Source organism: Hydra vulgaris, chromosome 09, assembly GCF_038396675.1.
Source record: "Hydra vulgaris chromosome 09, alternate assembly HydraT2T_AEP".
In the NCBI taxonomy this organism is placed as follows: Eukaryota; Metazoa; Cnidaria; class Hydrozoa; order Anthoathecata; family Hydridae; genus Hydra; species Hydra vulgaris.
Window position 1 is genome coordinate 33778634 of NC_088928.1, and position 24345 is coordinate 33802978.

Below are 24345 nucleotides of genomic sequence, written 5' to 3' on the forward strand. Positions count from 1 at the left end.
ATGAAGTATAAGTATAAATAAAAAAGAATAAATATATATATAAATAAATATAAGTAAATATTTAAGTATATAAATACTTTTAAAAATGCTTGTAAAAAAAAAGAAATATATTAACATAACTAAATATAAAAAATTATAAAGAAAATATGTAAGAATAATGTAACATATATAAGAAAAGATCCCTGTACTTATATATCAGATAACAAATTTGAAAAAAAAATTATTAGAATAAAAATTACAAACCAACGTAACTACATATCAATGTAACTCTTAATGAAGCAGACAAAGAACAAAAAAAATTTTTCCCTAACCCGTAACAAAAGAAAATGTTTTGTATATCGTCGTTGGCCAGGTAATATCTCACTTGTGTAAAAAGCAAAATTTTACAGGAGACTGAAAAAACTATATATTTCAATGAAATGAGGTTTTAAAAGTAAGAGTAAAAAACAAATAACTAACAAACTATAATATAATTTGTTAGTTATTTGTTTTTTACTCTTCTTTTTAAAACCTTATTTCATTGAAATATATAGTTTTTTCAGTCTCCTGTAAAATTTTGCTTTTTACACAAGTGAGATATTACCTGGCTAACAACGATATATAACTGTATTTTTGTTATAATTTCTAAAAATTTATTAAAACTTATTATTTACTGAACATTGAACAACCTAATTGTCAGTGCATCAATAACTTTAAAACTAAAAAATAAATTATTTATAATTTCTTTTATTAAAAAAGCATTTATTTATTACAAGATATTTTTAGTTTTTTTTTATGTAAACTCATTATATAAATAAGCGAAAAATTAAAAGGTAAAAATCAAAATTGGATAAAAACACATGTTTATACAAGAAGAGGTAACAGCAACTATAAAACTTATTTTTAATCAACAATACTAAGTAAAAATTAAAAATATTAAGTAAAGCATTAAAAAGTATACTAACTAATATGCCCATTGCATTTTTCAACAGATCCATCATTTATTATTCTAAAATCTTTAATAAAACCATCAGCAGAATCATACCATGGATCTGCAGCAAATAAAAAAGGGTTTTGAAAAGATTGTGGCAATGTATTTTCAACGCTTTTAATAATGTTTCCATTAAAATTTACTGAATATGTGTAAACTCCAGCAACACGAATTTGTGATATGCGTATACTTGACCACGTATTGAGTGGTAGTGAATTGATTAAAGTTATGTAATCACGATAACCATTGACAGGAGAAAATATCTGCAATGTTCCTGGAGCTGAAAACCATACACCAGGATTTCTATCACCGTACTGTAAAAGGTCATTTCCCAGGGTCAAATGAATAACATTTTTAGCCCCATGTGAGTATGATCTGGGCTTAAACTTGAAAGAAATTGAATATGCATTCTCTAACCATGGCAATCTTGCAATCAAGTTATTCTTAGTTAACGGTTGCTCATTGGTTTTAAGAAAAATTTCTACAAAAAAAAAATTATTAAAGTGATAAGTTATAAATTTTTTTTTTAATCTAATATTTTTTTAAGTTGCTAAAATATTCATCATTCCTTTTTTTTTTCACAAATATACTTCCAAAAAGAAGAAAACCAACATTTAAGTTACTAAAAAGTAAAGAAAAAAGTTATGTAAAGTCAGGAGATAAGTCCAAATATTGATGCTTAAGGAAAAGAAAACCTATATAAATAAATTTTTTAAGCATAAAGAAAATTTACAGTAAACAAATAAAAATAATGAGTCTTAAAAAGATTGAACAATAGAGATATTTTTAAAAGCTAGAAAATTTGTGTGATAGATATATGTGAAAACTTATGTGCATAATTGGATTGTAAGCAACAAAGGAATTTTGATATAAAATTGTTTATTTTTTGCTATTATTAACAGTAAATAAATATAAAACTTATAAAGTCATTCAGCAAAGTTTTATATCCATTTACTGTATCATAAAAGATTTTAATACCGAATTTAATGCTAGGGGTCGTCCATAAAGTATGAACGTTTTTTTTTCCGTTGCCTCCCCCTCTCCTTTCCCCTGCATTTGCAATACGCTTTTTTGAGTACCCTCCACCTCCCTATAAGTACCTACACCTTTAACCTATTTATCTAAGATTTTATGATTACTTTTTTTAACTTAGAGTCTCCTTTCATATATAATCAACCCACTGCCCTCCCATCTCATATCCGCCATCTGCAGACCCCTCTTCCCCTCCGAGCGTACGTGCTTTATGGACGACCCCTACTGCTCATGCTGCCGTTACTCATTCGTCTTAGCATAGAACTCACGAAAACCTTTACACCCAAGTTAATGATGAGAAAGAGTTACAGCACTTTTTGTATAAAAAAATGTGAGCGAAAGTGTATGCACTAAATATCTAAATTATGAAAACTTCAAATTATGTAATCTAAAATTTAAATTATGTAATGTTAAAACATATATCAAGTTTTATAGTTTTACTTTTACTTTAAAATTGATTGATTTATAGCATTTATGTGTCGTTTTATAAAGTCTTTTGTTTATTAAACAGTCTTAAAACATTCATCGAACAATACTCCTTAGTGGCTAAAGTGGTTATATCCTTACGCTTCCATATTTATTTATTTTTTTAATTTTTTATTTATCTTTTAAATACAAAATAAAACATTTTCGAAGTTCTATGGTTATTTTCACTTTTATAAAGTTTTATTCTTATTAAAAAATTGCGTTGCGGCAATATATCTTTAATTTTGATTAATAGCATTAATTTGCTGTCTTATAAAGTTACTCTTTCATGGAATAAATAGTGTTAAAACTTGACAGATTAGTGTGCCTTATTTGCCGAAGTGGTTAGCTTACTGCGCTTCTAAAGTAAAACGCGAGGGTTCAAATCCTGTCGCTTGCACATCAATTTTTTTTTTAATCTTTTCCAAATTTCTAAAATACAAAATGAATCATTTCTATTGATGTTATATACATAACATATACATAAAAAAGTTCTATTGATGTTAAATACAGTAATTCATAGTGAAAATGATGCAGGGTAGTATAAAACGTGTTTTCGTAACATTACTTTCACAAAACTTTTCTGAAAATAAACAACAGTGTATTAAAGAGCATATCTTTTAATATTATTATTGCAACAAAAAAAAAGAAATAAATTTAAAAACGATTATATTATTTTTTTATTAAACAAACATAAGCTAAACAAAAACCACATCACAGTGAAAATGATGCAGTCAAAAAAATACAAAACAAAATCATAAATAAACAAAATTAACAGGTGGGATTTCCTTTGGACTTAGTTACTTTTTTTTTTTTTTTTTTTTTTTTTTTTTTTTTTTTTTTTTTTTTTTTCTTTCTCTGTTTTAATATAATATAAGATTTTACAACTTCGTAATATAAAATTTCAATAAATAAAATAAGTAAAACAGATAGGGGCTCAAAGAAGATGAGGATGACAGTACGTTATCGCAATCTTTTCATAGAGCCCCTATAACAAGATTTCAAAAAAATATCGTAATATGTTAATGCGTAATAAAATTTCAATAAAATATCGTAATAAAACGCGTAATTCGCTAATAAAATTGATAAGCAACCAACAAAAGTAGAAATAAAACAAAAACAGATTTATGAGAAATTATTCAAAGTATGATTAACCAAAAACATTTCTTATATTTTAAAAATTTCTTTTTTTGTTAAAAACTTGAAGGAACTTAACGAATTTACCGTGCCTTTGAATCCTTTTTGAAAAGTATTCCATACTTTTGGACCTCGATATAGAATGCTGTACTCTGAATATTTGTTTATTATCCGAGGCAGTTTATATGTGTTGGACATATTCGCTCTAAGATTATAGCTATCATTTTTATTTATTTTAAACTTGTTATTAAAGCTTATAGGAGAGATATTGTGATTATAACGATACATGAAAATTAAATGCTGGTAGATATTAATTTCAAACACATTCATCATTTTCATATCTTTCATTAAGGGCTTAGCGTGTTCACGCCTATTTTTTGAGTAAATGATTCTGCAGGCATGTTTTTGTAGACTATAAATTTTTTTAATCTTTGCCGCTTGAGTACTTGCCCATGAAATGTTTGCATAGCTGATGAAGCTATGAATTAGCCCAAAGTAGATTAATTTAAGACTATTTTTATTGACGTAGGAGCGAACTCGATACATCAAACCTATTATTTTGGTGATTTTTGACTGGATATATATTATATGTGGAAGCCAGGATAATTTTTCATCAACAATGATTCCTAAGAATTTTATATTGGATTGCTTATTTACTAGTTTATCATTTAGAGATAGGTTAGGCAACTTGAGAGGAAGATTTTCTTCTTGTGTTTTTTTGTGAAATAGTATATACTTTGTTTTCTCAGCGTTAAGTGAGAGTTTGTTTGCCTTAAACCAGTTGTTTACTTTACACAGTTCAATATTCATGTCTGCATATAATTTCTTGATATCATTGTTGGTGAGAAATAAGTTTGTGTCATCTGCAAACATGACCGAGTTCATTTTTAAAGATGCATTACAAAAGTCATTTATATATATTAGAAAAAGAAGTGGACCAAGAATCGATCCTTGCGGGACTCCACATATGACATTTAATACTCCAGATTGGACATTATTTACATATTGTTTTCTGTTTGTAAGATAGCTTTTAATCCAATAATAACTTTTATTTATTATTCCGTAGTGCCTTAATTTATCTAATAGAATGCAATGGTCCACTGTATCGAATGCTTTTGATAAATCAAGAAACACTCCTAAAGTAAATTTATTATTTTCAAAACCATTAGTTATTTGATTTACTATTTCAATGATTGCATGCTCTGTAGAGAGATTTTTTTGAAAGCCAAACTGATTTGGGTAAAAAAAATTGTTTTTAATGAAGTAATCATAGATTCTATTATAAACTACACGTTCGAAGAGTTTTGAAAATACAGAAAGTATTGATATAGGCCTGTAGTTTGTAATGTCAGAATGATCATTACATTTGTATAATGGAATTACTTTTGCCAATTTAAGTACATCCGGAAATATCCCAGAATTTAATGAGAGCTTAAGTATATGAAACAGGGGTCTATTAAGACTGTGTTTGTTTGCAATAACTATATCACTAGATATCTCATCAAATCCTGGAGCCTTTTTTTTTTTTAAGGAGGCAAAGGCTGCCTCTAATTCTTCATAGCCTAATTCATAATCAAGCATGGTAACGTTATTCGTGTTTTTAAGATAGGTTTTAAAGGATACAGATGTTGGTACAATTTTATTTACAAGATTTGGACCAATATTTGTAAAATATTTATTGAATTCTTCTGAAATTAGTTTTTGACAAAATATATCGTTATTTTCAATAACAATTCGTTTAGGAAGAGAAGGTGAATTTAGTTTTTCTCTTCCCATTAAGAGATTAATGATGGACCATGTTTTTTTGCTATCAAATTTGCATTTGTTAATTTGATTACTGTAATATTTTTTTTTTGCATTTTTAATGAGATCTTGGTAAAAAAATTTATAATTTTTGTAATTTTTTTCATTATCATTGTTTCTATTTTTCAAAAATTTATTGTAAAGTTTTTGCTTTTTTTTTGAGCACTTTAATAACGATTTATCCATCCACGGATTAGCAATTGCTTTTGACTTAATTGTTATTATCTCTTTTGGACAGGTTTCATTAAAGTACTCCAAAAATGTACTTAAAAAGGCATTGTAAGCTTCATTAGTATCTTTACATTTATATACGTTGTTCCATGTTTCTTGTTTTAGTCTACTTGTTAATTTATTAGTGTTACTCAATTTTAAATTTCGTTTTTTTAAATGTATAATTTTTGAATGACAATCAGACATAGATTTAAAGTTTTTTATTTTTATGAATATCGGGAAATGATCGCTAATATCTGTCAAAAATATACCGGTTTCAAATGTCGTTTCTAAATAATTATTGATAAAAATATTGTCTATTGCTGTTGCAGAGGTTTTTGTTACTCGCGTTGGTTTATTAATAGTTGACAAGACATTAAATTTAAAAAGCATATCAAAAAAAGATTTTATTTTTGGAAATTTTGTGTTAGAAAGAGCATCAAGATTTATGTCACCAGTTATATATAATGTCTTATTTTCTTTATTTATTTTCATAATCGTATTTTTGATAAAAGTTTCGAAATTTTTTATTTTTCCACTCGGTGGACGATAAACACATCCAACTAAAATGTTTCGGTATTTTTTATTAATAATTTCAATGAAAAGGCTTTCATAATTATCATTTGAAAAGCATAGTATATTTTTTATCTTGAAAGCATATTTTTCTAAGACATAAATTCCTAATCCTCCTCCTTTTTTCCCATTTCCTCTTGATTGACTTATTAGTTTATAAAATGGTAATATATAATTAGAATTTAATTCAAGAGAACTTTCTGTATCATGCCAAGTCTCTGAAATAGATATGATGTCGAACGTGTAGTTTAAAATATTTAAAAATTCTTTAAGTTTATCAAAATTTTGCTGCATGCTTCTAATGTTTATGTGTAATACAGAAAATGAGCCATCATCTGCTATTACTTTAAATTCAAAAGGATCAATATACGGTGTGTTAATTAAGTTCATTTGAGTTTCTTGAAAAATATTTATATTTTCTTCTGATAGGTTATTTATAAAGTTGTCCTCAAAAAAGTCTAAATTTAAATTGTGAAAATCTAATTTCTGTGGAAAAAGCGCTGCCATTTTTTAAAAATGTATAATTTAAAAATATTTAATATAATTAAAAACGAAAATACTCAAAACGCTTACTCGTTTACGCATGTCGGAATAACATCTGTGTTGCGGGTGTTTTCTCGAAATTCGTGAACAATCAGTTTGTTGTAAACAACTTTTGCAAAATAGCCATTTTGACGATGTATCTTCGCCTGATCAAAAAGTTCCTTTCGAATTTTTCGCGTGGTAAAACTAAAATCTTCGTTTAGAAAGATATTAGTTCCTTTTAATTTTCTTGCTCTTTCCAAAATTGTTTTTTTGTCCTCGTAATCCCGGAGCTTCAAGACAATTGTTCGCTCTCGTTTATCATTAGCTACTCCCACTCGATGAGCCCGATCAATTATAATTTCTTTTTCAATACCAAGATTATCTTTAAATAGTTGCTTTACCTTTTTTTTTGTGATTTCCCAATTCTTTTCTTCATTATTTTCAACGACCCCGTCAATTCTTAAATTGTTTCTTCTGTTACGGTCTTCAATATCAACGCTTTTTAATTTTAACTCAATATTGTCAGAAGATATTTTACCCTGCATTTTTCGTACATTTGATAAATCGTCGTGAACTTTATTAATTTTTTCCTCAACTGCTCTAGCTTTATCGTTAAATACATCGCCAACAAAATTTAATCCAGATTTCATTTCGTCGAGTTCTCGCCGAACTTCTTTAAAACTAGATTGAAAGTTATCAAACCTCTCATTTATGTTCGATAATGCTTCATGAAAAAAAGACAAAATTGTTTCTTTTTGAATATTTAGTAGCTCTCTCATCATAGCAATCGAAACTAACTCTTCTGATTTAGACATATCAACTTTTATTTAACGAATTAAAAAAAATTTCAAAAAATATTTAACTGTAAGAAAACGCGTCTGTTCACCACGATGTTCGCCACGCAAAAAAAAAAAAAAAAAAAAAAAAAAAAAAAAAAAAAAAAAAAAAACTAATTCTAGCCTATTAGGAATTGGTTCCACCAATTTGTTTGTATATTTTGGGGTTATTTTATTCCACTCTTCCAGCAATTCATGTTTGAAATTTTTATTTTTTATGGTATGTTTACGAATTTCTAAGTTTAGTTTATGCCACAAATTTTCAACCGTATTTATATCAAGAGACTGTGGCGAAATTTTATTACTTTAGAACAATTGTACAATAACCACTTTCGCACTATATGTGATGTATTTTTGGGATCGTTGTCCTGGTAAAACACAAAACTATCTTTTATGTCCAATTTTTAGACACTGGTTGTGAAGTTTTCTTTTAAAATGTTTAAGTACATTATTTTGTCCATATTGCCTTTGATAAAATGTAAATTGCTCACCCCATAAGCATATATATACATAAGCTGAGCAACAACCCCACACCAATACATGACCACCACCATGTTTTACGGTTGTTCTTAAATGTTAAGTTTTCATCTATTCATTCGCTCTTCGCCATACATTTACGACGAAGAATTAAACATTCTTCCAGAAGTTAAAATCTTTGTTTTTGTGATCATTGGCAAACTCGAGAAAATTTTTTTTATTTTGTTTTTTCTTAAAACTCTACGGATTGTTTTCGGATTCACACTTTTTCCAAATTGTTTTTTTACCTCAATGGCAAGCTTTAGTGCACTTAAGGTGGTAGTACCCTTTAAGAGGAAAAAAATTTGAAACTTGATATTTTTTAGAAATATTTATGTTTTTCTGAAATGTTAAATTAAATTATTTCAAAAAATAACAAAATTAATTTTTTTTAGCCCCTGCTTGGTAATTATGCGCATAAATTAGCAAAATTTAGGCAAAAAAATTGACCTTTTTTTAACAAGAATATCTAGGTAACCATTCGTGTTTTACAAACCAAACTTTATAAGTAGTTTATATTTGTTCAAAAAATGTGCTGAATTAAAAATTATACAATAAACAACATTTAATAACTTTAAAATCATTAAATTCTATCAATAAAAAGAAAAAAGTATAAGTACAGCTTGTTATAATTCAAAATTTAAAACTTTAACATAAAAAAGTTGATTTTCTTTGGTTCAGCACATCACAAATACACTAAAGAATAATTGTTGAAAATTTGAAAAAATTTCATTGAGCGGTTAAAAAGTTATCCTTGTTAAAAAATTAAAAAATGCACAAAAAGTTAATCGCAAGAAAAACGCAATTTAAAAAAATACTAAAAGTATATTAGGTTTTTTACACAATAAAAACCACCGCTACTGTATGCAATATCTTCTGCTTTATTATGTTGGTCAATAAAACCTTTCTAAGAAACAATTTAGTGATAAGCACAAAAAAAAACTATAAAAATTAGACTTGTATTTTTCAAGATATTGCAAGAAATATATCTCTAAGGCCCGTTGCTAAGGCGCTATATGATACAGTACCTAATCTATTCAGGCCTTTTAACTTATTTTTTTTTAACTTTTTTTTTATTATTATAAGAGTAGACATAATAAATAAATAAAAATTGTAAAAATTTAAATTTTGAAAAAAAAAAAATTTCAGCCGGTTTTTCGGGGTACTACCACCTTAAACATGGATTATCTCGCGAAGTTTGGACAATCCAACGTTCTTCTCTTATTGTAAAACTTCTTTTTGGACTTATTTTCACTTTGTTTTTTATTCTGTTTTTATTTTGATAACTTTCTATAACATATTGTACTGTTGACACACTTTTATTAACAATTTTTGCAATTTCTCGTTGACCTTTTTTATTTTGAAAATGACAAAGGATTAATTATCTTTCTTCCTCATTTTAATTTTTGCATTTTAAAGCACACACAAATTAATTACCAAACAGAATAATAATTAACAATATTAATAATAACTTGACAGATGTTATACTAAAACAAAACAATGTAATTGCGGTTAGTTACTTCCGATTTTTGAGAGATATAAATATAATTACATCATTTTCACTGTGATATGTTTTTTACAATAAACAATTTGTTTTGTATTATTGTTTTGAAACTTATTTTAATCAACATAAAAACAAATGTCTAATATAAAAGTTATACTACAATGTATATTTTACTTAGAATAACATTTTCAAAAATTATGTTAAAATAATGTTAAATCACGAAAATGTATCTTATACTATGCTGCATCATTTTCCCTGTGAGCCACTGTACATAACATATATATAAAAAAATTATATTGATGTTATATACATAAAATATACATTAAAAGGTTCTATTGATGTTATATACATAGCATAGAGAAGGTTTGGTCATCTGCAAAGTGTTGGTCATTTATATAAATAAGAAACAGCAAATGGTCAAGGACAGATTAGTGAGAAACACCTACTTTGATATCGTTTAGGTTTGAGCTGACCCCACTAATCGATACTTATTAAGTTCTATTAGTAAGGAAAAGTTTGAACCAGGAGTTTGAAACTCCTCTAATACTCTCTAAAGTAGAATGTCAACACCTACAGTGTCAAATCCCTTTTGAAGGTCAATAAAAATACCACATCCAAACATTCCTTTATCCAGAGAATCTTTAATTTTTTCTCTTAGACTTAGTAAAGCAAGTGATGTAGAGAAATTTGTTCGAAAACCAAATTGTAATTCAAAAAACAGTTTATTTTCATTGAAGAATTTGTATAGGCGGTTAAAAATTAGCCTTTCAAGCATTTTATCAATGTTGGAGAGGAAGAAAATTGGCCCATAGTTTGACATTAATAGTTTCGAATCAGTTTTAAAAATAGGTATAACTTTGGCAGTTTTTAGGTTTTCTGGGAAAATACCACTTGAGAACGAGATATCAAAAATATTAGAAAGAATTCTTGAAAGTTCCGTTTTTAATAGTTTTAGAATTTTAACTGGCAGACTGTTTGGCCCAGAAGCTTTATTTGCATCTAAAGAAATGATAATTTTTGAAATTTCATGTGCCTCAATACAGTAGGTCTTATAAAGAAAACTTTTTGAGAAGGATTTGATAAGTAATATGTAAAATGATTCATGGATGAAGGAATCGTTGCCTGGACATCTTTACCAATATAAGTAAAGTAGTTGATGAAAGCATTACAAATATCAAAGGGGTTTGTTATTGTTTTATTGTTATGTGTTACATTTGGAGTTATTTGAGAGTTACTTTTAATATTAATAATGTTTAATACCTTTCCAGGTTGCTTTTATATTTTTTATGTTTTCAGTAAAATAATTATCATAGTATTTTTTTTTGCTTTCTTTAATTTTGGATTGGAAGTTGTTACGCAATATTTTTTGCTCATTATGAAATATGGTTTTATTTGTTGATTTTTAGACCTAATATATTTTTTAAAGAGGTTAAAGAGTTTTTGTGTTGTATAGAGTGCTTGAGTTCATCTGATATTCATGGTTTAGTCTTAAATTTAATATTTTGTTAAGCTTTTTAAAAAGCGCATGGATATCAAGCAGTAGAATAATGTTGTAGTATTCTCAAGAGACTGAGTACAATTACCAGGGTATATTTTTGGTTCTCTGTCTAAACTAAGATTGTGAAAATCGTTTCTAAATGCAACTTCATTAAACCTTTTCCAGTTTCTTTCCTGGATCAAGAGTTTTTTATTAGGTGGTGATTTAAGAACCCTCCTGTTTTTTTCTATCTTTCTTTTCCCTGAGGCCACAAGCTCTGCCAAAACCGTTTTGTCATTAGATATGCGAAACTTTGTTAAAAATAACTGTCTCACAGATTCTTCATGGCTTTTTGATGATTCGGGCTTCTCAATTTTGGAGACACCTTTTGTAAAATTTGAACAACTTTTTCGCCGAGCGCTCTAAGAACAGTCTACTCTTTCATTGCTGAAAAGCCAGCAGACAAAACAAAACATGGCGTTAACTTGTGGGGAATAAATCAACCAGTGACGATTATGTTCCTCTTCTCGTAAACCTTTTCTTTTTGTACCACGTTGTGCTGATGTATCTTCCCTTGTCATCTTTTGCGAAATCATTAAAAGTATCACAGAGTCCTGGCTTACACGGCCCTTATTGTAGTAAATCTCGAATAACTGCAGGTGTGATGCTTTCATTACAAAATAAGTGAGGGTCTGTTGGGTAGCTTACTTGGAAATTATCAATGGGCTTCACCAAAGTAGCATGATCTGTGACTAAGTCACTGTTATCAGCATCACGTTGTGGTAGTATATTCGCACAATCTGTGAATGAGTCACTATTATCAGCATTATGTTGTAGTGGTATATCAGCAGGATTTGTGAGTTCTGATGAGTTACTATCATCAGCATCACGTACGAAAAAACCTTTTGATGTTTCTATAGGTTTAAATACATTTAAACACTGCCATAGTTTTTTTGAAATTTTTCCAACATTTGGCGTCTTAAAGTTTTTTATATTCATTTAAGCATTGCACTATTTTAACTAATGGCTAACTTAACAATAGATTTAAACTAAAATATAATGTTTTCAAATCGGAAAATGTTTAACAAAATATATATTAATGTTTGTTGTTAAAAAAATATATTAAACATGTATCTGTGCCTTTTACGAGGACATTGTGGCTACTTTGGCGCCTTTTTACAATTTATTATGTTATGAAATTAAACTGTAATAAAATAATGTCAATTAAAAAGGCGCTGTCGCTGAATTTCAAAAAGGCGCCACCAGCTACGAATTTTTTTATGCAGGGGGAACGAATTCTCCCCCTTAGCCTACGCCTCTATTGTTTTCGTGATGAGACCAGGGTTCCTTGGATTTGTTTGTGTCAACTGGAATATTTTATAAAATCAGTGTCTTTCTTAAATTTCTGTTTACTTGGTCATCTAATGTCTTTCGAATATGTTTTATTATCTGAGGTCAGATTGAGAGTTACTGTCGCATTTTATTATTATCATCAGTATTTTTTTGTACTGTAGATTTAATATTAGTATATGTAATTTTTAGTTTAGCAATATCGCTCGGTATTTTAGAAAAGCTTGTGTTTATTGCTTGTAGGATTTTATTTTTTGTGCTTTGATGTTTTTCATTGATATTTCTTGATTAATCAACATGAATTTAAATTTGAGATATTTTTACTGAACTTTTTTTTGTTCCTTTTTCATTTAGGAACAGTTTTTGTTTTTTAGCGATTAAAAGGCATTTTTAAAAAATGCTAATATTTTGTTTTAACATTTTTTTTACCATTAATTTTTATATTATTTTTACATTTATTTAATAATTTGGTTATTTAAACAAGTACGTGAAATTATAAAAATGCTATAACATAATCAATTGTTTTAATAAAAAGACAATATAAAAATACTGTTTATATTTCGTTTTATAAAAGCATATTGATCTACGTATTATTATAAAAGTTAGTTCATTTTTCTGCTTCTTTGTGAATAAAAATATCATCAAATATGAAAATTGTGACAAGCACAATACATACATAGATAGATACATACATAGATAGATACATACATAGATAGATACATACATACATACATACATACATACATACATACATACATACATACATACATACATACATACATACATACATACATACATACATACATACATACATACATATATACATATATGTATATATATATATATATATATATATATATATATATATATATATATATATATATATATATATATATGTTGTTTTTTTATTTAGTTTTTTTTAAATTGGTGCACCGGCATACTAGAAGTAAGATGGCGTAAATTTATAAAATCAACTAAACCCACGTGTCAAAGAATGATCATTCTATCTATATAAAAATTAAAATTCACAATGTTGATTAATCAAAAAATACCAATGAAAAACATCAAAGCACTTTAAGATGCACAAAAAATAAAATCCTACAAGCAATAAACACAAGTCATTCTATATATATATATATATATATATATATATATATATATATATATATATATATATATATATATATATATATATATTATATATATATATATATATATATATATATATATATATATATATATATATATATATATATATATATATATATATATATATATATATATATATATATAGGAGTCAGAAGCTCTTGATATTGTTTGTGGAGTACCACAGTGATCAATCTTGGGAACTGTATTATTTTTAATATATTAATGATATGAATAAAGCTTCTCATAAAATATCGTCAATTATGTATGCAGACGATACAAATTTGTTCTACAACAACTCTGATGTAAAAATATCGTTCGAAACAATGACCACTGAACTAGAAAGCTTTAACCAATGGTTTATAGCTAATAAGTTATCATTAAATTGTGAAAAAACAAGTTTTACTCTTTTCCATAAAATAAGACAATCAACTAATCTTCCCTTAAAGTTGCCAAACTGTCAATCAATAAAAATGAAATAAATTGAGTAAATCAGACAAGGTTTTTGGGAGTAATATTTAATGAGAACCCATCATGGAAAAAATATATTAGTCTCATTGAAGCAAAAATACCTTCTGCTATAAGTGTATTATATAAATTTAGGGCCTTTCTTGATTATAAATCACGCAAAATGCTTTACTTCAGTCTTGCTCATTGTCATTTCTTGTACGCTAATATTGTTTGGGCAAACACATACAAAACTAAATTAATAAGATTACAGAGCCTACAAAACCACGCAAGTAAAGCAGTTAACTATTTAAAGAGATTAGAAAACCCTTTCTCTGTAATGAAATACATGAATGTGTTATATATATCAAAACTTAATTCGCTTCAAATATTAATATTTATGCATAAATACAAGAATAACTTGTTGTCAAAAGTATTTTCTGATACTTTTACGTCGGCGTTTTCGCAAAAATACAATCTTCGGTCAAATACCAACCATAACTATCACTATATAGTGATAGTTAAGGTTGGTATTTAACCGCATTGTAAATATACTAAAGTCATGTGGGCTTTAAATGTTATTGTAAAGGGGCTCTATGAAAAATGATCTGCTATAAGAAAAAAAATTCATGATTTTCATTTTCGTTATATTCTTATCTACTTTTTTCCTCGACTTATATCAATTTTGGTAGTGAAAAATAACAAACGCCCTAAAAATATGAAAACAAAAACAGTAAAGTATTTAGGTATATTAATTTTTTTTGAATAATTTTCTTTTTTTAATATTCCATTTTTTTAGCTTATTTTTATTATATTTGGGATAATAATAAATTATTAAACCGTTCTGTAAAAAGCGCAAATATTCTTTCGATAACCAACATTTCAAAACTAATGCATACGAGAGAAAATTATTTCTCTATGCAAACACTGGGTATCAAAACTCAAATATTCTTTAATCAAAAATATTTGTAAAAACTCCCACTCATTACTTTTTAGCCAGGCAAATAAACACAAATAGGGTTGACCTTTGTTGGAAATGAATTTTTTAAACGAAAAAATAAATTTCAAAATATCGTACCTCTTTACGAAGATGAAAATATATTTGCAATAAAATTACAAAAAAATACCAATATTATTGTAATTGGTATATATTTAACCTCATCACAAAACAATCAGTTGTCATTGGAAAAATATGCAAGTCAATTAGATATGCATAAAAGGAATTATGAATATTCATGAGGGTATTGGTGAGATAATTATACTTGGAGATTTCCAATCATTTCCTTACGGAATATACGGTCTATCTATCTAGAAACAAGAGAAACAATTTGTCTAAGGTTTTATTGGAACTTATTGATTCAAATGAATAAGAATTAGTCGACATAACTAAAGGTTCTGATCCTACAATCACATATCGGCATCTCACATTGCCAAACTCTTCTTACATTGATCATATAGCTGTATCAAAGTATACATCACTTCTCTTTTATAAATGCATTATTATGCCTCCTTTCTTTCAAAATGTTAGTGATCATTTACCACTATTGATTTCAATTGGACTTGAAGGTCAACATCATCAAGAAAATGTAAATAGTATAACAGAGGACTATAGCGTTCCAAGATATGTCTGGAACAATTATGATTTTATAAACTTATATAATAATCACTTAAATTCGAGTTTCATTAATCTTAACCTTATTGGTAATTTCAACAATGAATTTATCCAAATCTATACAACTATAACTAACAGTGCAACATCGGCTCTTCGAGAACACCTAAAGTTGAAGAAACAATCTATACATTCAAAATCCTAATAAACTCGTGAATTAACTTGAAGTAAAAAAATTCTTCAATTTCGTTTTCAAAAATGGAGTGAAGCGGGATTCGCAAAAGACTCGATTTCTTCTATCCTTAATCGCTACCTATTTGATCGGAAGAATTTCCACAAGTCGTCAAATCAGCCCAAAATAATACACTATATCAACAATAGACTATATCAACAATACATAAATATTAAAAAGACTTAAAAACTCTAACGCAAAAAACTTCTGGAATACTTTTAGGTGTATAAAAAAGGATTCAAATTCAAAACTTTTTACTATTAACAATAAAAAAGATAAAGAATCCATCACCGCAGAGTTTGCTACTATTTTTGAAAACGGTTAAACACTGAGAGAATAACTAATGGGTTTACTAATCTTCGAATTCCATTATGCAAAAATCCTGATGAGATATTAATTACTGATGAAAATATTAAAAGTTATTTCTCGTCTAAAATCAAATAAATGCCAGGATCATTACAAAATCTCTGCAGAATGTTTAAAACATTCCAATGTGACGTACTAACACAATGGTTAAAAAAATTATTTCACTTTTCAATTAATCACAGATGAACCCCTACATCAATGCCAATGTCAAATATTATACCTCTACTTAAATCCTTTAAAAATCACTTACCGATCCAATTACCGCGGTATCAGCATTATTTAAAAATTTACTAAACGTTTAGAATACCTTATCTTACTCATATGACAGGAGATAAAAGAAACTCATCAACTTCAATTTGGTTTTAATAATGAAAGCTCAACTCTCCATGCTGAATTTGTTGTAAGCGAAACAATTAAACTAGCGCAACCGCTCACCTACTTATTTATGTTCACTAGATGCTGAAAAGGCTTTTGACAGCTGTAACCGGGATATTCTTTTTAATAAAATTTATTTTGATAAAAATCTTTCAGTCCAAATATTTAAGGCTATATCTTCTTTATACAGTAGCGGTAGTGCAACTGTCTCATACCTAAGTTCCAAATTAGTTTCATCTGATCTTAAGCAAGGAGTGAGACAAGGATCGATTCTGTCACCCTACCTATATAACATATACACCAAAAAGCTACTTAAAACTATAAAAAATGATTACATTGTTGGTACTATTATGGAAACTTGACTGGTGTTGTAGCTTATGCTGATGACATCACTCTTCTCAGCTCTATTGTCTCGGGCCTAAAAAAACTTATTACAACGTGTAACATGGAAAATACTTTAAACGACATAAAGCTTAATGCTGTCAAAACGGAACTTTTACTCTCCGGAAAAGACAAATAACTAACTGCACAATATCATTAGATGGCCATCAAATTATATCTCATAAGAAACTTAATCATCTCGGCTTTACTTGAGATACAAAAAAAATCAATTTTTGCTTTACTTAATAGAATGAATTTTGACTGTAGGGTATTAAATTCCCAGGCAACGGTGCATACTCTGTTTTAATCAGGAATCCGGTTTGCAAATCCAAGGTCTGTTATCCAATTATATAAATCATTTGCAGTTCCGATGCTAAGCCACGGTCTAGAGCTCTGTGAAAATAAAGAGTGAATAATGAAAAGACTCAATACACTTGGAAGTAACGCAGTTAAATTGCAGTTACTTGCAGTTAAATTGCAGTTACTTGCAGTTAAATTGCATTTATTTGCAGTTAAATTGCTTTTTAATGTCTCTAAGTATAGCAAAAGCTAAATTTTCTATTTAAAATTAAGGAGATGTCAAATTAAATACCATATATATTATAATTATATACCAAAACAAAATAAATCTGTTTGTCTTCCTTTTAAACAATAAAGTAACCTTTGAAATCATTAATTCTCAACTTAACTACTGTTCAGTTAAACCTTCTTTTTTAGATGATATAAAAGAATTATTTAATATTTATAAACTGAATATGAACCCCTTAATGCTGGTTAAAAAAAAGTAAAAATTAGAGACTCAGAGAATGTAATTCCTGAAGCTACTCTTCATATTTTGGTACAGGCGGTTCCATGTTGGAATGTAAAACAAAAGCGAAACGCTTTTTAAAAACACACTCGAGGAAAACATTCCTAAATGATACTTTTTTATCTCTCTTTTTTCTTAATTGTATTTCGTAACCACCCTCGTATTTATTAACCACCCTCGTAAATATATTTTACAGAGGGTGGTTAATAAAATAATAATAATAACAACAATAACAATTATAACAATAATCATTATTGTTATTATTATTATTTTATTTAGATTTTCTATTTCGTATAGTTTTCGGTTCTTTTCTTCCAGTATTGTTGTTCTATTCTCTTTAGTTTCATATAGCTTTATCCGCAAATTCTTAAAACGCTTACTATATAAAAGTCAGTTGTCTAAAAAAATTACTTTAGACGAACAAGGCTGTTAAAAATGACAGTAATAGTTTAATAATTGTAAGGAAGCAAGTTAAAAGTGACAGTAATAATTTAATAATTGTAAAGAGAGCATTACGATTAAGTTTTGGAAATTTATTGAGCAATATAAGAGAGGAGTTAGAGAGTGAGGAGTTGCCAAATTTGTAGGTTTAAAAAATAATTTAAGCGAGAGTTACGAGAGATTAAACAATATTGATGAGGAAATATTAAATAATTTAGATCAAGAGGAAATTGAAAATGACGTTTGTGAGAGTGCAAGAGTAGTTGAGTTTTATCATGTGTTGATGGCTGGAGTGACACTATAATTAAAAAGTATAAAAATAAATGAATTGGATAAAGATTCTGTTAAAAGTTTAAATCAAACTTAATGTATTTTACCTAAGTTAGAATTGCCAGTTTTTAATGAGAATCCCGTCGATTGGCAGGGTTTTTGGGACCAATTTAATTTATCAATTCATTGGCATGATGGTTTAAGTGATATAGATTGGTTTAACTTCCGAAAAAAATATTTGTCTAGCCAAGCATTGGCTACTATCTCAGGACTTTCACTTAGTTCAGAAAATTATAAAGAAGCCATTGAAATCTTGATTAACAGATACGGAATACACAAATTTTAGTTTCAGCACATATGGATTTTTTGTTAAAAATAAAGAAAATTAAAGATTTCAATGATCTAAAAGAACAAAGAAAATTTTATAATGATATAGAGAGCTGTGTACGTAATCTTAGATCCTAAAAATAGAAACAACAACTTACGGCTGTTTGTTAATTCCTATCCTTAAGGAGAAACTGCTAGATGAACTTTTAATTTTAATTTCTAGAAAATTAGCCGGAGAGTTATGGACTTTAGATAGACTTTTAAAATATTACAATGAAGAATTACAAGCTTAGGAGTGTTGTGCCAAATATATTTAAAAATCAAGTTATGAAAAAAATGAACATAAAAATTTGAATTATGATTCTTTAAACAAATACGCATAGCAAAATTATCATAATTATAGAAACAAAAGTAACTTTTATACACAAAATAAAAGAGCAAAAAATTTTGCACTGTGTATATTGTTTAGAAAACCATAAGCCTTTTCACTGTTTAAGGTAACGAATTTAGATTCAAGAATTGAAATTTTAAAACAACGTAAGATATGTTTCATCTGTTTAAAATTAGGTCATATCTCAAAATTTTGTCATTCTAACTATTCATGTTTTCAATGCAATGGGAAACACCACATTTCTATTTGTAATAAGAAGCAAATCCAAACTAGTGCAACTCTTGTAGGTGTCTCCGATAGCATTTTACTACAGACAGCAAAGACTAAGTTTTTTTCAGAGTGAGTGTGGAGTATTCAGAATATTATTTGGTAGCGGTAGTCAGAGGTCTTATGTTACTAAGGATGTTGTGAAAGATTGAAATTAAAGACAATAAGGCAAGAAGCTATAATAATAAAAACATTCGGTCAATTTAACAATTTCAGGGTTAAAAAGCTCAATGTTGTTCAACTTTAGGTAAAGCATATAAATGCTAATTTGTTTGTATATGTCGAGGCGCTATGTATGCCAGTTAATTGTAACCCTTTGCAGAGGCTAGAGCAAGGGCTGCCAACTCGCCGAAAATTTCATATATCTATGTGTAATTGGCCGAAAAATGCATTATGGAATGTCTTGCGGGACCAAATTCATATAAACAACGAAATCAGTTATTACACTAAACACTGTTTATAATATATATATACATAGATATATTACATTTTAAAATATTATTGGCTTTAGCTTTTCAGGAATCAAATTATTATTTGTAATCCCTTATATAATTAAAAATGCCAGCTTTTTGTTTAGCCATCAATTGTGTAAACAAACGTGGAAAGAATGTTGAAAACAGTGTATCTTTTTTTAGATTCCCAAAAGAAAAAAACAGGCAAGTAACTGTTCACCATATTTGATTTATCAACAAAATAAATGTATCAAAACTTTAAAGATATTTATAAAACAATGTAAATGCATAATATGATGAAAAATATTGATACATAATATGATGGAAATAACTGCAACAAATTTATAAGGTTAACTTTTTTTTAGATGCAAACTTTGGGTTCATAATTGTCGTCGTCAAGATCTTGATACAAAATCTTGTGAAGAACTTAATCTTAGTTATACGATTTGCAGTGAACATTTTGATTCATCCCAATACTATCTAGCTAACAATGGCGGTAAAAGAGCACTTGTAACTGCTGCACCAACAATTTTGAACTTTCCAAATCAACCATCTTTTGTTAAATTTAAAGAGAAAACAACCAACAAACAGAACTCGTTTACAGGATAAAATACAAAAAAAACAAGTCAGTAATACAATTGAATTTAGCGAAAGAAATAGTGTTGATACTACTGGTACAAATAATATATCAGCTGTCAAAACCAATTTTAGAAATAAATATTTGTCATCTCAAGTTAAGATTTTTCGTCTTAGAAAAAAATAAAGAACTTACAGTTAAAGAACAAAATGTTACAAAATTGTGATGGTTCAATAGAACACATTATAAATTTATCTAAAAAAATTTTAACTACTACCCAGCTACAATTTTTTGAATGTCAATTACTTATGAATAATCGCATTAAAAAAGGAAAACGTTGGACTGTTAAAGATAAACTGTTAGCCTTGAGGATTATGAATCACAGTCCACAAACTTTTAAAATGCTAAGAAGGGTTTTTTAATTGCCTGCTAGAAGCACTATTTTAATGTTTCTAAAAAAATCTTTAGGGACCCTAGTATCTGGGTTTTCAAATAAGGTTATGGCCTTATTAAAAATGAGAGTTGAAACCATGACAAAATTAGAAAGTAACTGTAGCCTTATTTTTGATGAAATGTCTTTAAAGCAACATCTGGATTATGACAAAAAAAGTGACAAGGTCGTTGGAACTCAATCGAATGATAAACCAGTGAACCAAGTACTTGTATTGATGGTTCGAGGGTTATCAACAAAATGGAAACAACCAATTGCTTATTTTTATAGTAATAATGCCATGAGTTCAACTAATTTAGCTAAGATCTTAAATAACGCTATGGTTCATCTACATGCAATAGGTTTAGCTGTAAGATGTCTTGTTTTTGATCAAAGCTCAACTAATATTAGAGCTATTAAATTTCTAGGATTTTCATTATTAAATCAACAAATTTTACATCCAACTACAAGAGCAAAGGTATATATAATATTTGATCCACCACATCTCCTAAAAAGGAGAAATCAGAAATAATTTATTACAACATGACATTATGTCTGATGGTAAAATAATCTTGTGGAAGCATCTGCAAGAGCTCTATAATTTGGAAAAGGTTAATGCTATCCGCCTTGCTTCAAAATTGACAGATTTTCATTTAGATCCAGGATCACAATAAGCCATGCGGGTAAAGTTGGCAACACAAATTTTTAGTAGTCAAGTTAGTACTGCTTTGAATGTATATGCTTCTACAAAACTATTGCCTGAAAAAGTTTTGTCTACATCCTTTTTTATTAAAAATATGGATATTTTATTTGACATAATGAATTCTCGTAAACTAATAGCAGATAAACCAACACGATCTGCTTTAACTTTAAATAATAAGTTTATTCAACAGCTTGAAGATTTGAGAGTTTGGATTAAGGGGTGGTATTTTTGCGGTGCTCGTAGCCAAAAAGGTATATCCAGTCATTGGGGTTTAGATGTTTCTATTTCTAATATTCTTCGTCTCACAAACGAATTGCTTCACGAGGATTTCTTTCATGTTTGCACAGCTCAGTTTAATCAAGACTGTTTAGAAAATTTTTTTGTATTAATACAAAGCAAAGGAGGTTGGAATGACAGACCAATAGCATTGCAATTTAAATCAGTATATCAAAATGCTTTAGTACTCATTTCAATAGAGCAATCTAATTCTAACAGTAATTGTCTCCCAGAATCAGATTTTTTGGTTGCAGTTACCGTAGATTCAATTACCAACAAAGTATTTAAGAACCAAATTTCTACAAATTTAAACAGCTATCTTCATTATTATCAAAAATTACAACCTTGTATTTTACCAAATGTTTCAAGTGATTCACTTTCGCAGTCAGTTAATCAAGTTTTAAAATCGATTGCAGAATATTTAATAAAGAAAGTTCAAATTTGTCAAAAATGTGTCCAAGTTCTAAGTGTCACATCAAGTGGAAGTAACTTATTTAATACTGATTCTTTTTTAGAAAACTTGCTTCAAGATATGGAAACTGTTTTTATTTTACAAATCAAAATTCTACTTACTAAAAGAAACATTATACAACAAGTTATTAATGAAATAAAAAATCATTGCAATTTTAGATTTCTTTTTGATGAACATGTTGATCATGCCTTTCTCTTGAAAGAAAGTTTAATTAGAAGCTTTGTCATTATGAGAATGTCTTATTTTATACGCTTTTATAATCGAGATATACAACCACGAAACAAGGCATGTAAAAAAAAGTTGGGTCGTATTATCCATGGATAATGCTTGCATTAATGCTTGTGATAATGCAATTATAGATCCATGCTTACTTTTTATATTAAATAGAATGATTTTATTTTATTAATAAAAGATATTTCTTATTAAAAATAGTGTTTTTTTCTCTCAGCATCATTTATTAATTTAGAATCTAAATAAGAATATATTTAAACGAATAAGGTGATAACAATGCTTTTAAATAGCAGTTTTGCAATTTTTATCACTATCATAAATATATTCATGTTAAGTTAATAATGTTATACAAGTAAATTTATGAATAAGTTAGCAATATCAAAAGTTTAGTTTCTAAAGGAGTTTTTTTCAAGCTGCCTAATATGATTGTTACTTAAAATTATGTTATTAAAATTCATTAAGTTTGCGTATTAAGATTATTTTGGTCCCGCTAGACATCCCACAATGCTTTGCGAATAAAAATACACTATTTTGTCGGAAGTTGGCAGCCCTTGGGCTAAAGATACCTCGAGCGTGTAAAAATTACCCACCACGGTCGTTTAGACTTTAGAAATAAGTGGAAAGTTATTATACACAAGCGCAGTAGAGTTAAAAATAATTTAAAATTTTAAAAATGGCTGCGGATGCAACGTTTTTAAAAACTTATCACTGACAAAGAGTAACTTGATTAATTTTTGATAAATAGGCTTTTAACTATTTTTTTAAATGAAACTATTGTGAAAATAACTTGCAGCTGTACTAAGAAATGTTTAAAATAAAATACAAGACCTCTGAATGTGAATAAAATCTACTTACAGCTAAAGCTACTTTCACTGTTTTTGTTTATAATCTTTAAACCTTTTTTAGAAAAATTTTGAGCGTAGAAATTTTTAAATTTTTATTTATTCAGCAAGATGAACCTTTTATCGTTTTTGCATTTTTGGCTTATATGAGGATTCAATTTTTTTTGCAGGGTTAAAATAAAATCTTAATCGTTAACTTTTTGTAACCTGTTGCTACGGCACTCCTTTCCGATGTGTATATATATATATTTATATATATATATATATATATTTATATATATATATATATTTATATATATGTATATATTTATGAATATATATAAACTAGTAAAAACACATCTATTTTTTGATTACTTCAATCAAAAATTAGATGAGTGTTTTTACTAATTTATTATTGCTCAGTTCTTTTAGAACATTGAGCACTCTGTTTGTAGAATACACTAACATAATTTTTATATATATATATATATATATATATATAAATTTTATATATATATATATATAAATTTTATATATATATATATAAATTTTATTTATATAAATTTATATATAAATATATAATTTAATATATATAAATATAAATTTTTTTCTATAAATTGAATTTTTTTTGAGATTTAGTAACTCTTCCTGATGATCCAACAATGGTGAAACTTCAAGTCGAAGATAAAAGTTAGATAGGTGTTTTTTACTAATTAATTATTGCTCTGTTCTTTAAGAACATTGAGTACTCTATTTGTAAAATACACTAACATAATTTACATATATATATATATATATATATATATATATATATATATAGATATATATATATATATATATATATATATATATATATATATGTATATATATATAATAATAGTAATAATAATAAGAGATTAAAGTGCCATTATTTACAACAGTCACA

The 24345-nt window shown here is 27.3% G+C and overlaps 1 protein-coding gene across 3 annotated transcripts in view; it reads right to left on the reverse strand.

Annotated features, from left to right (window-relative positions):
- The window catches only part of LOC105843664 (uncharacterized), an 84094-nt gene that overhangs the window by 33481 nt on the left and 26268 nt on the right, over positions 1–24345 (reverse strand). For all 3 annotated transcript variants that reach the window (XM_065805456.1, XM_065805455.1, XM_065805457.1), the window contains exon 4: positions 945–1451. In XM_065805456.1, the coding sequence (XP_065661528.1) occupies positions 945–1451 (507 nt within the window). The remainder of the gene's footprint in view (positions 1–944; positions 1452–24345) is intronic.